This window comes from Buteo buteo, chromosome 4 (genome assembly GCF_964188355.1).
Source record: "Buteo buteo chromosome 4, bButBut1.hap1.1, whole genome shotgun sequence".
Classification (NCBI taxonomy): Eukaryota; Metazoa; Chordata; class Aves; order Accipitriformes; family Accipitridae; genus Buteo; species Buteo buteo.
The window spans coordinates 53,906,318-53,920,237 of record NC_134174.1 but is presented as its reverse complement, the minus strand read 5'-3'; the positions used below and the strand labels follow the sequence as shown (position 1 = coordinate 53,920,237).

At 67.9% G+C, this 13,920-nt stretch overlaps 3 protein-coding genes across 3 annotated transcripts; all 3 read left to right on the top strand.

The window, feature by feature from the left end:
- The first annotated feature begins 170 nt into the window (after positions 1 to 170).
- UBTD1 (ubiquitin domain containing 1) lies at positions 171 to 5,595 on the top strand. The gene is made up of 3 exons (XM_075026191.1): positions 171 to 432; positions 4,330 to 4,557; positions 4,788 to 5,595. The coding sequence occupies exons 1-3, from the start codon at positions 195 to 197 to the stop codon at positions 5,171 to 5,173; spliced, it is 852 nt and encodes a 283-aa protein (XP_074882292.1). The 5' UTR covers positions 171 to 194; the 3' UTR covers positions 5,174 to 5,595.
- Positions 5,596 to 6,845: 1,250 nt separating this feature from the next.
- ANKRD2 (ankyrin repeat domain 2) lies at positions 6,846 to 9,537 on the top strand. The gene is made up of 9 exons (XM_075026951.1): positions 6,846 to 7,059; positions 7,410 to 7,523; positions 7,604 to 7,765; positions 7,954 to 8,061; positions 8,218 to 8,316; positions 8,549 to 8,647; positions 8,785 to 8,883; positions 9,159 to 9,257; positions 9,346 to 9,537. The coding sequence occupies exons 1-9, from the start codon at positions 6,988 to 6,990 to the stop codon at positions 9,448 to 9,450; spliced, it is 957 nt and encodes a 318-aa protein (XP_074883052.1). The 5' UTR covers positions 6,846 to 6,987; the 3' UTR covers positions 9,451 to 9,537.
- Positions 9,538 to 10,391: 854 nt separating this feature from the next.
- HOGA1 (4-hydroxy-2-oxoglutarate aldolase 1) lies at positions 10,392 to 13,913 on the top strand. The gene is made up of 7 exons (XM_075026948.1): positions 10,392 to 10,620; positions 11,691 to 11,819; positions 11,896 to 12,023; positions 12,137 to 12,271; positions 12,443 to 12,539; positions 12,710 to 12,843; positions 13,418 to 13,913. The coding sequence occupies exons 1-7, from the start codon at positions 10,392 to 10,394 to the stop codon at positions 13,565 to 13,567; spliced, it is 1,002 nt and encodes a 333-aa protein (XP_074883049.1). The 3' UTR covers positions 13,568 to 13,913.
- The last annotated feature ends 7 nt before the right edge of the window (positions 13,914 to 13,920 follow it).

Below are 13,920 nucleotides of genomic sequence, written 5' to 3'. Positions count from 1 at the left end.
CCCCCGCCTCACCCCTCACCCCTCACCCCCCCCGGCCACACTTCGCCCCCGGGAGGGGGGGAGGGGGGTGTAACGGCGGGGCCGCGAGGGGGCGGGGCCGGCACGGCGGGCCGGGGCGGGGCGGACAAACCCGCTGCGGGAGCGGGCGCGCGCACGTGGGCGGTGCCGGTGGCGGTGCCGGTGCGGGCGGTCACATGCGCACCTGGGGGGGCGGGGCGCGGCGCGGCGCGGGGTGTCTCCGGCGGCGGGGCGGCCCCGGCGCTCAGAGCCGGGCGGCGCGGCTGAACGGCGCCGGGCCCCGCGGTCGGGCGCAGCGCGGAGCCGGCTCGGCCCCATGCCGAGCGCCGCCGCCGCTGAGCCCCGCCATGGGCGGCTGCGTGGGGCGGCAGCGCCGGGAGCGGCCCGCCGCCGGGAACCCCCGCAAGCGAGCAGGTGAGCGAGGCCGGGCCCGCCGGGGCAGTCCCGCCCGGGCACCTCCCGGAATCGCGGGCACCGGGGGGGGTCCCGTGCACCCTTGTGGTGGGCACCGGAGGGGTGCAGTCCGTGGACGCGGGGGGGGGTGCTGTCCCATGCACACCGCCGGGAGCCGTTCTGTGCTCTCGGGGGTCAGGCACCGCGGCTCCCGTCCTGGCGTCCCGGGGGGGTTGCGGGGTCAGGGCCGGGGTGCACGGCGCGTCCTGCCCAGCCCTGCCGGTCCCCGGCTCCTCCCGGGGAGGGGGTGTCCGGGACGGGCTGCAGGGTTGGGGGGTGCCCCCGGTTTGGGCTCGGCAGTGTCCCCCGGCACGCCGCGTCCTGCAAACCGCTGGGTCCTTGCCCGGGGTCGGTGCCGCCCGTACACCGGGCTGCTGCCGACGGGCGCAACCCCGCTCCCCTGGGGCTTCGGGAGGTACCGGGGACTCGGCCGCGGAGCGGGTAGGGAGCGGCGGGGTGGGAGGCTGGTGCAGCCCCGCGGCTCCCGGGAGTTACCGGCAGCCCAGTGCCCGGGTGACACGAGGCACCTCCCCGGGATGCTGCCCTGGAGGGTCCCGGAGACCACGGGGACGGGCACGGCTACCGGCCGGTGGAGGGGATGTGGGGCCGGCGGGGTGAATCACCCCTGCCTTCCCCTCGCCCGCCTCCCTGGCCGGTGCGATCGCAGTCGGTAATTACCGTGTTTATGGCAAAGGGGTGGTAGGCGGCGGGAGAGGAGGAGCAGGAAGCGTGTGCCCGGGGACGGGGCGTCCCGGCCCTTGCCCGCAGCTGGGATGCGGGAGGGGGGGAGGTTTTCCCGTGGGATGGTGCCCGCCGCTCCGGCAACGCGTGCAGGGTGCCGTGGCTGCCGGGTCTGGCTGTGCCCACTGCTCGTGGGGAGCCGTCCCCACCGTGCGGAGCTCTGGGGATGCCCTGCTGGCTCACGTTAGGGTGATGGCCCCCTATGGGGCTGGCAGCCCTGCTCCCCTTGGGGCTGCGGCCCCCCACCCTGGCACGCTCTGGCCCACAGGGGTGCAGGTGCTTTCCTGTGGGTGTCAGTCCTGGGGTCCCCAGCCGAGTGATCACTCGGCTCGGTGGGGTTGTAGGGCCATTGCCCCGGAACTCGGGGCTGCTGTGGCTGGGGAGGTCGGATCCCAATGCCTGGATCGGTGTGCTCCCCTCCTGTGCCAGGCAACAGCCGGCTGCAGAGCCTCTGTCCCCATCACCGCTACTCACTCCCTGCCAGGCTCTCCTGGGATGGGTCACGGTCCCCTCCTGATACCCCTGTGCCCCAGGCAGCTGCTGTCACTTTCTTGCAGCATGTCGCTTCCCGGGGGAGCGAGGCTGTCCCCAACGCTGGGGTGCCCAGGCTGGCTTCTGCCTCCACTTGTGTGATGCCACCAGCCCATGGGAGATGCTCAGCAGGTGGTGGAGGATGAAGCAAGGCTGCAGCTGCCCTCACCTGCAGCACGGGGACACTGCCCTGGGCCGGCGGGTCCCAGCACGTGAGGACCTGCCAGAGGTGGGGAGGGGTGCTCTGCCTGCCCTCCTCTGCTGCCACGGGGACCCTGCTAAAGCAGCCCACCTGGCTCCTGCCCTGGCTGGGCCTCGCTGTGACACCCTGCAGAGGGGTCCTGCCAGGGCTCCCTGCAGCAGCAGGTCACAGCGTCGTCCCCGGGGTGGCCGGGTTGCCGCAGCAGGAGGAGCAGGGGATGCTGGTGGCACGCAGCATCCCAACCCTGCCTGGCCCAGGAGGGGACCAGGCAGCGCCGCTGGAAGCGGTGTCGTGTGCCATCTGGCTGGCAACTCCTCTGGGGCTAAGCCAGCCTCCAGGACTCACCGGCTGGGGCTGCCTGGCTCTCCCCAGGGCTCCAGCCAGGCAGGGAGTGAGCTCCGGGGCAAGGGTGCCTCCAGGGCACAGCCTCTTGCCTGGGGGTCCCCGAACTGGAGCACTGCGGGGGGGGGGGGGGGTCTGAGCCGCAGGCAGGGCGCTGCAGGCACAGGGCAGGAGGCAGGCAGGCTGCCAGCCAGATCCTGTTGGCTCACGTCCGAGCGCAGCGAGCAGCCGGACCTGTCCGGTGGTGCTGCCGCCACGGAGAAGTTGCACAAGGGGCCAGGAATAGAGCGGCAGGAGGTGATTAGAGGCTGCGGGGCCCAGCTGGGTGGCAGCAATAAATAGGGACTTAAGCCCCTGCCTACCTGGACAATGCTGCGGGGCACGCCTGCCCGCATGGGGCAGCCGCAACCTGTCCCCGCTCCCTGCCACGGCCGGGCCCCATGGCTCTGATCCTGCTGCCTCCCCTGGGCCAGCCTCTTCCCTTTGCCATGAGCGGAGCCGGGAGGATGGTGCCAGCCAGGAGTCCTGCTGTGCATGACGGTCCCAGCTGTGAGGATGCGTGGCCCAGCCTGGTGGCCACAGATAGCGTGGAGACGTGGTCCTGGCCGTGTCCTTCAGGCTGGCCGTGGCCACCGCTCCGCCACCCTCCTGGGGCAGGTGCTGCCTCCGACCTTGCTCTGTCCTGCGGTGCTGCAAATCCCTCCTGCCCGGCACCGTGACTGCTGAATCGGCAGCGCTGGCTGCAGCCGACTGCCCTCGCTCCTCTGGGGATGTGGGTGCAGGCAGGCTGCCGCCCATCAGGGATGCTCAGTGTCCAGCCCCAGGGTAGCTGAGCTCCTGTGCCCCATGGGGACTCCCGGGGTGGGTGCCATGTGTAATGTCCAGCTTTGGGCTGGGCCTTGCTGGGAAAGCAGGTGCTGTGCTGGTTCCAGTGGCCTCGGATGGGGTGGGAAAGGGTTAGTACAAAAAAATAAAAAAGGTCATATAGTACCTTGTGTCACCGCACACTTGCCCAGGAAAAGCTGCCTGGGGAACGTGGCTCAGCCCACAGCTGGCAGTGGTGGCTGTCCCCAGCAGTTGGGGCGTGTGGCATCGCCTTGCCTGTTAGGTTGCTGTGTGGGCACAGGCATCCTTCCTGCCCGGCTGGGGCTCCACATCCCCCGTGTCCCGTCCCTGCAGGAAGGGTGCTGGCTGGCTGACCCAGGGAGAGGGGTGGCAGGAAGGAGCTGTTGTCACTCATTGTCCCCAGCTCAGCTGGGAGTGACAACAGCTCCTTCCTGCCCCACGTTTCCGTCCCAGCCGTGGGGCCGATGGAATGGGGCTGTTCCCACGGGGCTGCAGCCTAGTGTAGGGAGGGCAGCGGTATGGGGGTGGCCCAGACCCCTGGGCACTGCTGGCTGCTGGGCGTCCTGGGGGCTGTTTCATGGAGAGCCTGCTCAGTTTGACCCATTGCTGGGGCTGCTGCAGGCTGGCAGCCCCCCACCCCAGCGATGCCCTCTGCCCCCCTGATGCCTTGGACGCTGTCTGCCTGCTGTCTTGCCCGCAGCTGCTCCCTCCATCTCAGGGTGGGCAGAAAGGACAGTGAAGTCCTGCCCCACCCTCCCCCCCGCCCCTCACCAGGGCTGCAGCTCAGCCCCCGTAATCCCCTTCCCGCTCCGACTCACCAGCTTATTTCCTGGCTAATTCCCTAAGCTATAAATACTGCTCTGCCTCAAAGGGCCCCGAGGCCCTGCAGCCACCCCGTGGGGCAGGGGCTGGTCCCTCTAGCATGGGGGCAAAAGCTCTTGTCCCTCCTGGGGGCAAAGGATGTCCCTTGGTGGTGGCAGCTGCTATGCGGCCAGTGGGATCTTGGGTAGGGCTAGCTTTAGCCGAGTTCCCCCTGGCTGTGCTGAGGACTGTCCTGTGCTGGGCAGGGCGATCCCTCGGGCACCACTGTGCATGGTGCCAGGGGTGCCCAGGAACCTGTGGGGATGGGGAGGTGGGGGGTTCGGGGCCCAAGGGGGAGCCCCGTCCCTTGGCTGAGCATCCCCTCCCCTCCCCAGGCCGCAATGAGCCCCTGAAGAAGGAGCGTCCCAAGTGGAAGAGTGACTACCCCATGACGGACGGGCAGCTGCGCAGCAAGCGGGATGAGTTTTGGGACACGGCACCTGCCTTCGAGGGCCGCAAGGAGATCTGGGATGCCCTGAAGGCAGCTGCCTATGCCGTGGAGGCCAACGACCACAGCCTGGCCCAGGCCATCCTCGATGGAGCCAGCATCACCCTGCCCCACGGTGAGGGACGGCACCGGGGGCGCGGGTGGGGTGGGTGCTGAGTGCCGCATATCTGGGCACATGGGGGTCCCAAGGTTGGAGAGGAAAGGGGTTCCCAGCTGCCATCCTCACAGCTCAGCCCAACCAAAGGGGGCAACGCAGGCTCTACCCCACTGCCTGGGGTGGCCCTGTCCCCATATGGGTGGTCCATGGGGGTGACCACCCACAGCATCTCACCCTTTTGTCCCCAGGGTCCCTGACAGAGTGCTACGATGAGCTGGGCAACCGGTACCAGCTGCCTGTCTACTGCCTGGCACCTCCCGTCAACCTGATTCTGGAGCGGAGCGAGGAGGAGATGGCGGAGCCAGCCGAGCCCCTGCCCAATGCCCGGCGGGAGTTCGCCCTCAAGGTGCGGCTCTCCACCGGCAAGGACCTGCGGCTCAGCGCCAGCATGGGCGACACCATCGGGCAGCTGAAGAAGCAGCTGCAGGTGCAGGAGGGCATTGACCTGGCCTGGCAGCGCTGGTTCTTCTCGGGCAAGCTGCTCACTGACCGCACACGGCTGCAGGAGACCAAGATCCAGAAGGATTTTGTTGTGCAAGTGATCGTCAACCAGCCCCTGCCGCCCAGGAACTGAGCCACCCCCGCACTGGTTGCGGGGAGAGGGCATGGAGCTGAGGGGGCAGCGACACCTCTGGGGATGCCCCGTGCCGCATCCCAGCCCTGCCGGAGCCAGGGCAGCCCCTGCTCACCCCCAAGGCTGCCCACCATCTGGGTGACCCCCCAGGAGGGTCTGCATGGGGCTGTGCCGCTGTGCTGGCCCCTCTTGGCTGGGGACACAGGCACACGCTGCGTTTGCTGCAGGAGGTTCAAGACCAAATGTCTCTGGGGCGGTTGGCATGGCCAGGGCCACACTGCTGGGCTGTGCTGGTGGGGAGAGGCCATGACCTGCTGGGCTCCGGCTCCCCATGGCCAGGAGGCCCCAGGGTGCTGGGCTGGGTGGAGATGTCTCCCCTCTGTACATAGTCTGTATTTATCAATAAAGCCTTTTCATCCTTCCTCTGTCCATGGGGTAGGTTGGGGAGCTGTCACCCACAGCCATGGGAGGTCCCTGTGCCTGTCCTGCATCCGCTCTCATGGCAGGATGGGAACAGGGTGGTCAGGGAGAGCCCAGGTGCCCCAGCTCTGCTCCCCAGTGCCACCCTGACCCCGTCCCACCAGCCCCAGCTCTTTGCCTGCCTGGACCCTTCCTCAGCACTGCTGGCATCATCCCATTACCATCCTGGCTGCTTGCTAGTGTGGGGCCACTGCATATCTTTCCTGGTGCTTCCCCTCCGGAGGTTTCAGCCTGTGTCTGCCCTGGGGCCAGGCAGGACGCTCCATGGAGGAGGACGGTCCCAGGGCCACCTTTGTGGCCACTGTTGCCTGTCCTGGTGAAAATGGTGCCTTTCCACAGCCAGAGGCTGTGGCACCCATGGGACAGGGCGCTCAAGGGTGGCCCTCGGAACTGCCCAAGAGGGTGACAGTGGCATGTCCCCATCTGTCCTTCTGCCAGGTCCTGTGCTGGGGGCTGGTGCCCAGCGCATTAACTGTCCCGGCGCAGGGCAGCGCTGGCCTCATCTTACAAAGGGGGAGAGCAAAGCCCGGGGAGGGCTGAACAATGTTCTTGCTGCCGGGAATAGCTGCCGGCTCTGCCCACCGGCCCCACGTGAGGCCAGCCCCGCTGCCAGGCTGCCCGTGCATGGCAGGGGAGGTCGGGCGGCCACCGGGAACCCTGGCAGGACTGCTCGGGACGCTCCGCACCTGAGGTCATCCTCCAAAGCGGCTCAGAGGGACTGTGGCTTCTGGCATCACGTGCTGCCTGCTGCTGGCCAAGAGGTTTGGGGAGGCCCCATCGCCTCCCTTTGGGATGGGCAGCAACCCCCTCCCTGGGTGCCAGGGAGCCTTGGGCGATGCCGGTGGGTGCTGTAGCATCTAGTTGCAAGGGAATGGGGTGATGGGAGCCGTGGGGAGCACCATGGCTGCCCAGGGTGGGTGGTACAGGCACAGGACCCATGGAGTGACCCTGGACCATGTCCCTGCTCTGCTGAGCCTCTCTGGACCAGCTGCTGCGGGCTGTGTACACCCCAGCTCCCCATACCCAGCACGGGGGTCCTGGGCAGCCCGTGGGGGGGGGGGGCAGTGGGTCTCTTTAAGAGGGTGCGGGGCTGTGGAGGTGAGCCAGGGCCACCAGAAAGCAGGAGGGTGAGCTCATGGCAAAGCTGCCCCAGTCATGTGGAGCAGCCACAGCTGTTAGTGCCCTTGGGCCATGGGACGGAGGGGCTGGCGGCATAAAGCCCCGCAGCCAGCGGAGTCGCCGGCAGCACCGGGAGCCAGGGCTGGGCGCTCCCTGCCCGTGGTGGCGAGGAGGAGAAGCTACATCCTGCACAGGGCTGTGCACCACAGGCAGACATGGAGCTGGAAGTGCAACGAGCCAAGGAGCTCATCGAGCAGAAGCTGGCGGAGGAGGAGGAGGAGGAGAAGGTGGGTCCATTGGGCAGGGGGACCTGCCCAGGCTGCGCCAGAGACCTGCCTTGCGCTGTGTCCATCCTTAGGGACTCGGATGTGAGGAGGCTCGCACCAACCCTGCCATCCCGGGGGATGCAGCAAGGTGGCCAAGGGCTCTCAGGGGCATCAGGTTCCCAACCTGAGAGTTCTTGCCCATGTGTCAGAGTTGAGCAGCAGGCAGGTGCCCAGCTTGCCAAGTAGGGCAGGTGGGCAAGCGCAAGACCAAGGGCTGCCCAGAGCCACCTCCACCAGCGGGCTGGGGACGGAGGTGGTGGGGCTGCTCCATGCCTGGCTGGGACCATGCAGCCCCCCCCGTCCCCATGCAGCGACTCAAAGAGGATGGCGCGTGGGAGCCGCCGGCCGTGGAGCGGATGAACACACCCGAGCTGGAGGAGGAGAAACGCCGTGGCCCCAGGAACCGGGGCCTCGAGGCCGTCAAGGTGAGGGGGGTCAGGGTGGGGGAGGCTGGGGGGTGGCTGGGCGCAGAGAAGGCAAACGGGGTGCTGTGTGTCCCCCCCAGGGCCAGGAGCGGGTGCGGAAGAGCTCAGTGGACCTGCGGCGGGAGATCATTGATGTGGGGAGCATCCAGCGCCTCATCGAGCTCCGCAAGCAGCGCCGGCAGCGCAGGGAGGAACGGGCAGCTACCCCCGAGCCCCCCCCACCGCCAGAGCCCCTGGAGATTGTATGTCTGGAGGGTCCCAGGGTGTGGGAGAGGGGCTGCTGGGACAGCGGCTGGAGCCCCCGCAGGCCAGCCCCTGGCTCACCCTGCCAGCTGGGGACCTCCCTGGGGAAGCAGGGCAGGGGGCCCCCGTGTTGTCCCCTCTCCTGCACCCCTGCGATGCCCCAGCCCTGAGCCCGTCCCGCCGGCAGGAGGGTCCTGTGGAGCCAGAGACCTTCCTCCGAGCCGCCGTCCAGGGCAAGATGCGTGTCATCGAGAAGTTTCTGGCAGACGGTGGCTCCCCTGACACGTGTGATGAGGTAGCATCCCCCACGGCCGCTGGCCACCCCCCACCTATGCCCTGCTGCCATGCCCCGCTGGCAGGGGCTGAGACCCCCAGGACGGGGCTGGGGTACACCCAGGCTGGGCCAGGGGTGGCTGGATCCATCTGCCAATGTGGTCCCTCATCCCCCCAGTTCCACCGCACGGCCCTGCACCGTTCCTCACTGGAGGGACACACGGACATCCTTCAGAAGCTGCTGGACAGCGGGGCCACTGTTGACTTCAGGGACCGGGTGAGGCCGGATCCTGCCCCCAGCTCCATGCTGGTCTGAGCCTCTGGGCATGGCACAGCTGGAGCAAGAGCAGGGTTGGGGTCCCGAGAGCAGGGCAGTGCTGTCCCCACCTCCAAGGTGGCTGCTGGCAGGGCTCTGCCGGTTCAGCCAGGGCACGGGGACCAGCTGGGGTGGTGGGGGACAGACACGGGGTGGGAGTGTCCCCTGCCATGACGTGACCCTCTGTGCCCAGCTGGACTGCACCGCCATGCACTGGGCCTGCCGGGGTGGGCACCTGGACGCTGTCAAGCTGCTGCAGGACCACGGGGCAGACCTCAGCCTGAAGGACAAGGTGTGCAGGGCAGAGCCTGGGGGCACAGGGCTGTGCCAGGGGCATGGGCATGCCCCGGGGGTCCAGGGCTGGCCCTGTGTTGGGTTAACCGGGGTGGGTGCAGATGCCCTCTGATGTCCATCTCCTTCCCCGTCAAGCTGCTCAGCACCCCCCTCCACGTGGCCACCCGGACCGGGCACGCTGACATTGTGGAGCACCTCATCCACTGTGGTGTGGACATCAACTCCCCAGACAGGGTGAGTGCTGTGGCTCCACAGCTAGCACTGATCCCCCCTCCTTTGGCTGACTCCACCAAGGGCTCCCAGCACCTGCAGCAGGGCATGTCCGGATACGCAGGCATCCCTGCCCCAGGGCGCTGGCAGCCACAGCCAGAGCTGGGGCAGGCACCGTCCCCCTTGTCCTTGTGGCGAGGTGGGTGTGCGGGGAGCTGGGGAGCAGTGCCGGGGACTGGCAGGGGGTCCCTGTCCCTGGGACTGCACCACGATCCCCAGCCAGGCCGCGTCTCTTGCAGGAAGGCGACACGGCGCTGCATGACGCCACACGGCTGAGCCGCTACAAGATCATCAAAATGCTGCTCCTGCATGGGGCCGACATGATGGCCAAGAACCAGGTGGGCAGGGGGGCTGGCACCAGGGCCATTTGCTGCCCCAACATGTCGCGCCGCCCTGGCCCCAGCCTCTCTCTGCCCGCTCTTGCAGGCTGGAAAGACCCCGACAGACCTGGTGCAGCAGTGGCAGGTGGACACGCGCCAGGCACTGGAGACCAAGGAGCAGCCTCAGGGGGAGACGGAGGTCCCCGCATGACGGTGCCGGGCAGGCACCGGGGACTGGGCTCGGCTCCAAGGAGCAGGATCCAGCTGAGACTTGTCCATGTCAATAAAAGCCAGCAAAGAGCAGCGTGCACCTCCAGGGGGCTGTGGGGCTGGGCGGCCTGTGCCAGGGGCGATGGGGCTGGGGAAGCTGGGTTATCTGGGGAACTGGGTTATCGGGCAGCATGGACATGCCCTGCCTGCTAGCACATGGACTCAAGTGTCAGTGACACCATGGGGACAGGACACAAGTGGTTCAATGGTGGGAGTCCTCGCTGCGGGATGCCCTGGTTGATCACAGTGCTTCAAAGTCCCCCCTGGGCAAGCTCAGGGCAGAAAACTACATCGAGGGCAGCTCAACCCAGGTCTGCGCTGTGCTGGAGGCTGGGGTTGCGCTGCAGAGCAGCAGTCATACCCCTGCCGGGCAGCCACTTTGCAGGGCTGGATGGCTGCTTGTTCTCCTGCCTTCTCCGCTGAAGCCATTCCCGGGGGGATACGGTGGCCCCTTCGCAGGCTGGGTCACTTCTGCTGAGTGCAGTGCTCATTGCTCCTTACTCTGAAACGCTCCCACTCACCTGTTTACAGGAGACCCTACACCAACACCCAGAGCAGGCAAACCCTGCCCACAGCCCTGGGACTCCCTGCAATGCCTGCTCCCTCCCTGGCCCTGCAGCGCGGCCCCGCAGGTGGCAGAGGGATGGCTGCCAGGGCTGGCAAGTGGAAGAGAAAGCACAGCTGCGGTGGCCGGGGCTCACCCGGAGGGGTGCTGAGCTCCTGCAGCCAGCTCCTGGAGGAGGGGAGAGCATTCTGAGCTCACCGGGTACAACCCCCCACATCGTCCACCCAGCCAGGTTGCGGGTCCCTCACGTGCCCCGTCAAACATTAACAGCCCCTCGGCAGGGCAGGCGGCACGGCCGGCGGCAGCACCCAGCCGCCATGGTGCTCAGCACCTGCCTCGTCTCACCCTTCCGGTCTGCCCTGGCAGCTCTGTGCCGGGCAGCCCCTGGGCAGCGCCGGGGGCTCAGCGCCCAGCCGGGACCAGTGCATACACTGAACCTCAGGGGCATATTCCCACCCCTCACCACCCCCTTCTCGGCCACACAGGAGGTGGACTATGCCCAGCTGGAGGGAAACTTGTGCCGCTATGCCAGCATCCCCTTCCGAGGTAAGTGCTGCCCACCGCCCCACTCCACGCAGGCTCCTGCCACATCCCTGCCCACCGCAGGGGCTGTGCAGCAGCGGACAGACAGCCTGCCGGCTTCCCAAGGGTGCTCGGCCGCCAGCTGGACTTTGCTCTGGGACTGGCAGCCCCTTGCGTGACCCACCGGCGGCCCTTTGCACCGCAAGTGCCCAGGCAGCCCAGGCACATGCATGTGTCCGTGCACACCCCTGCCACACTCCAGTGCATGCTTGCATGCACACATCCTCCACATGTAGCTGCAGGCTTGCACCTACCCTCTGCGCACCCGTGCACACACACAGATTCAGCACCACGAGATGCATATCTGTTGATTGCCCAGGATGGATGGGATGGAAGGAGAGGAGCTGCAGGAAGAGGCTGCGGGTCACAGTGATGTGCCCTGGGGTCTCCCCTCTTCTGACCAGGCTGTGAGTTCAGGGCTGTGGGGACCAGGACAGGAGAGGGCACACTGTGGGCTGCAGAGCCCTGTCTGGGTGCCCAGGGGCAAGGAAGGGAGAGAGGATGACGGGGACACCCAACCCTCCCGGCATCCTGGAGCCCTGGATGGGGCGGCAGAGCCTGGCAGTGCTGGGCTGGAGCTGGCCTGCCTGTGCCCTTAGTGCTGGCAGGGTCCCAGGGAAGGGGTCTGTGTGTCCTAGCCGGGGACAGGGCGGCACAGCCTGGCTGCAGGCACCAATAAATGCCTCGCTAGCAGTGCTGTGTGGGGCAGTTTCTGGGGTCGGAGGCATGCAGGGTGCGTTCGGCACACATGGTGCATGCACGGCACACATAAGGGTGCCCGGGTAAGGGATGGCACTGCCGGTGGTCAGGGCGGTGCAGGTGGGCACTGCCATCTGGAGGGCACATACTCCACATGTGCCCTTTGTAGGGGAGCCCGGGGCTCTGCGGGGCACCTGCGGGAGCCTGCTGGCCCAAGAGGCACTTGGGTGCCTGGTGTCCACCTCAGAGTGGGGTGTGGAGAGGGCAGGATCGGCCGCCCTGTGGGCACCCTGCTCCTGCGCCAGAGCCCTGCCCTCCCCATGCTTGTGTTTCAGGGCTGGTGGTGCTGGGCTCCAATGGGGAGTACCCCTACCTGGCACTCCGCGAGCGGCTGGAGCTGGTGAGCTGCGTGCGCCGGGCTCTGCCCAGGGACCGCCTGCTGCTGGCTGGCTCGGGCTGCGAATGTGAGTGCCTGCACGGGCAGCGTGGGGGCCATGTGTCACCCTCGGGGCGTCCCTCACCCTTCTGTGTCCTCCCCAGCCACCCAGGCCACCATCAAGCTGACGGTCAGCGTGGCAGAGGCGGGGGCTGATGTGGCGCTGGTCGTGACGCCCTGCTACTACCGGGGGACCATGACGAGCGCTGCCCTGGTGCAGCACTACACAGAGGTGAGCCATGCCCAGTGCCCGCTGGCAGCCCCAGCTGGGGCAGCAGGATAGGGAGCGTGTCCCGCGTGTCTCTGACCCACCCCAGCTGCTGAGCTCTGCCTGGCTGCCCGCAGGTTGCTGATGCATCCCCCATCCCCGTGGTGCTCTACAGCGTCCCTGCCAACACTGGCCTGGACCTGCCCCTGGAGGCTGTCCTCACCCTGGCTCAGCACCCCAACATCCTTGGGATCAAGGACAGCGGTGGGGACGTGAGTGGGGCAGGGTTTTCCCTGGGCTAGCTGCCACCAAACCTGGCCCCAAGCTGGGAATGGGGAGCTGGGGCTTGCAGCCCTTCCCCAGACCCCAGGGGTGCCAGCAGGAGCCCTACAGCAGGGGGACAGGGTGATGCCTGCCCCAGGGCACAGCATGTCTCTCCCCAGATCACTCGCATGGGGCTGATGGTTCACAAGACACGGCAGGAGGATTTCCAGGTGCTGGCGGGATCAGCCGGCTTCCTGCTGGCGAGCTACGCCCTGGGTAGGTGCTGCTGCCCCCGCCTGCCCAGGGACACGGGGTGCTGCCCTGGGGGCACTGGAGGGGACTGGCAGCCGGGCAGGGGGAGGCAGGCGAGGGGCGGCGATGCCCAGGAGGTGCTGGCAGGGTACGGCGTGCTGACCCGGCTGCCAACGTGCCCTGGTGTCCCCCAGGTGCCTCTGGGGGGGTCTGTGCCCTTGCCAACGTCCTGGGGGCCCCGCTGTGCCAGCTGGACGGCCTGTGCCGTGAGGGGCGCTGGCAGGAGGCCCGCGACCTGCAGCACCGGCTGATCGAGCCCAACCTGGCGGTGAGCAGGCAGCACCCCCCGGGATGCTGAGGGGTGGGGGTGCTGGGCCATGGCAGAGCCGGGGGGTGGCAAAGGATGGAGGTCTCTGAGGCTGTGGGGGGTGGAGCGGTGGTCCAGGGGGAATAGGATGGCACAGCGAACGGCCAGCAAGCCAAGCCGGGCTGGGGTGGGAAATGCCAGCCCTACCGTGCCAGGAACAGTGTGTCCACTGGCATCGGGCACCTGCCCGACCCCCCGCAGGAGCCTTGCCACCTATTTATAGGCAGTGATGGGGGGAAGAGCTGCTCCTACCCAGGCCCCCCACCCCACCGTGGGGTGGCTCGTCCCTGCTGCAAAAAGCCCACCATGCCACAGGGATGCTCCCCTGCGTGGCCATGCTCTGCCCCCCACCCCACGGTGGGCACTTCATGGGGGGGGCTGAAGCCACCCTGCACCCTGCTCAGCCTTGCAGCCCCACATGGGGGAGGGCAGGAGTGGTGGCGAGCGAGGAGCAGAGTCAGCAGGAGCTGGGTCCGTGAAGCATGTCGCCCTGTCCCATGGGAGCCGGCAAGCCCCTGCGCCTTCTCTCCCACAGGTCACCCGCCGGTTTGGGATCCCGGGACTGAAGAAGGCCATGGAGTGGTTTGGCTACTATGGGGGTCCCTGCCGTGCACCCCTCGCTCCGCTGAGCTCCCCCCAGGTTGAGGAGCTGAAGGGCATCTTCAGTGCCAATGGCTGGTTGTGAGGGCTCCCCCCGCCCCTTCCTGCACTGGGAATGCGTGGGAGCCAGGGATCCCGGGAACTGGGGCTGTGGTGGGGACACCAGGACGTGGCCAGGAGAAAGCCACCCATCTCACTCCTTCCTGCTGGTCAGGGCTGCCCTGGGCAGAGCGGGTATGGGGGACACCCAGCACCCCCTGGCCACCCTTGCATCCCTGCCAGCCCCTGGGGTCCTGACATCCCCACCTGGGAAGGGATGGATCCCTGTGCCGTGAGCTGGGAATAAACCTGCTGCCCCCACTCTGTCTGCAGTCCTGCCTGCGCAAGCAGCCCCCCACCCGGTCCCTGCTCCCGGCAAAAAGGACACGGCCCGGGCGT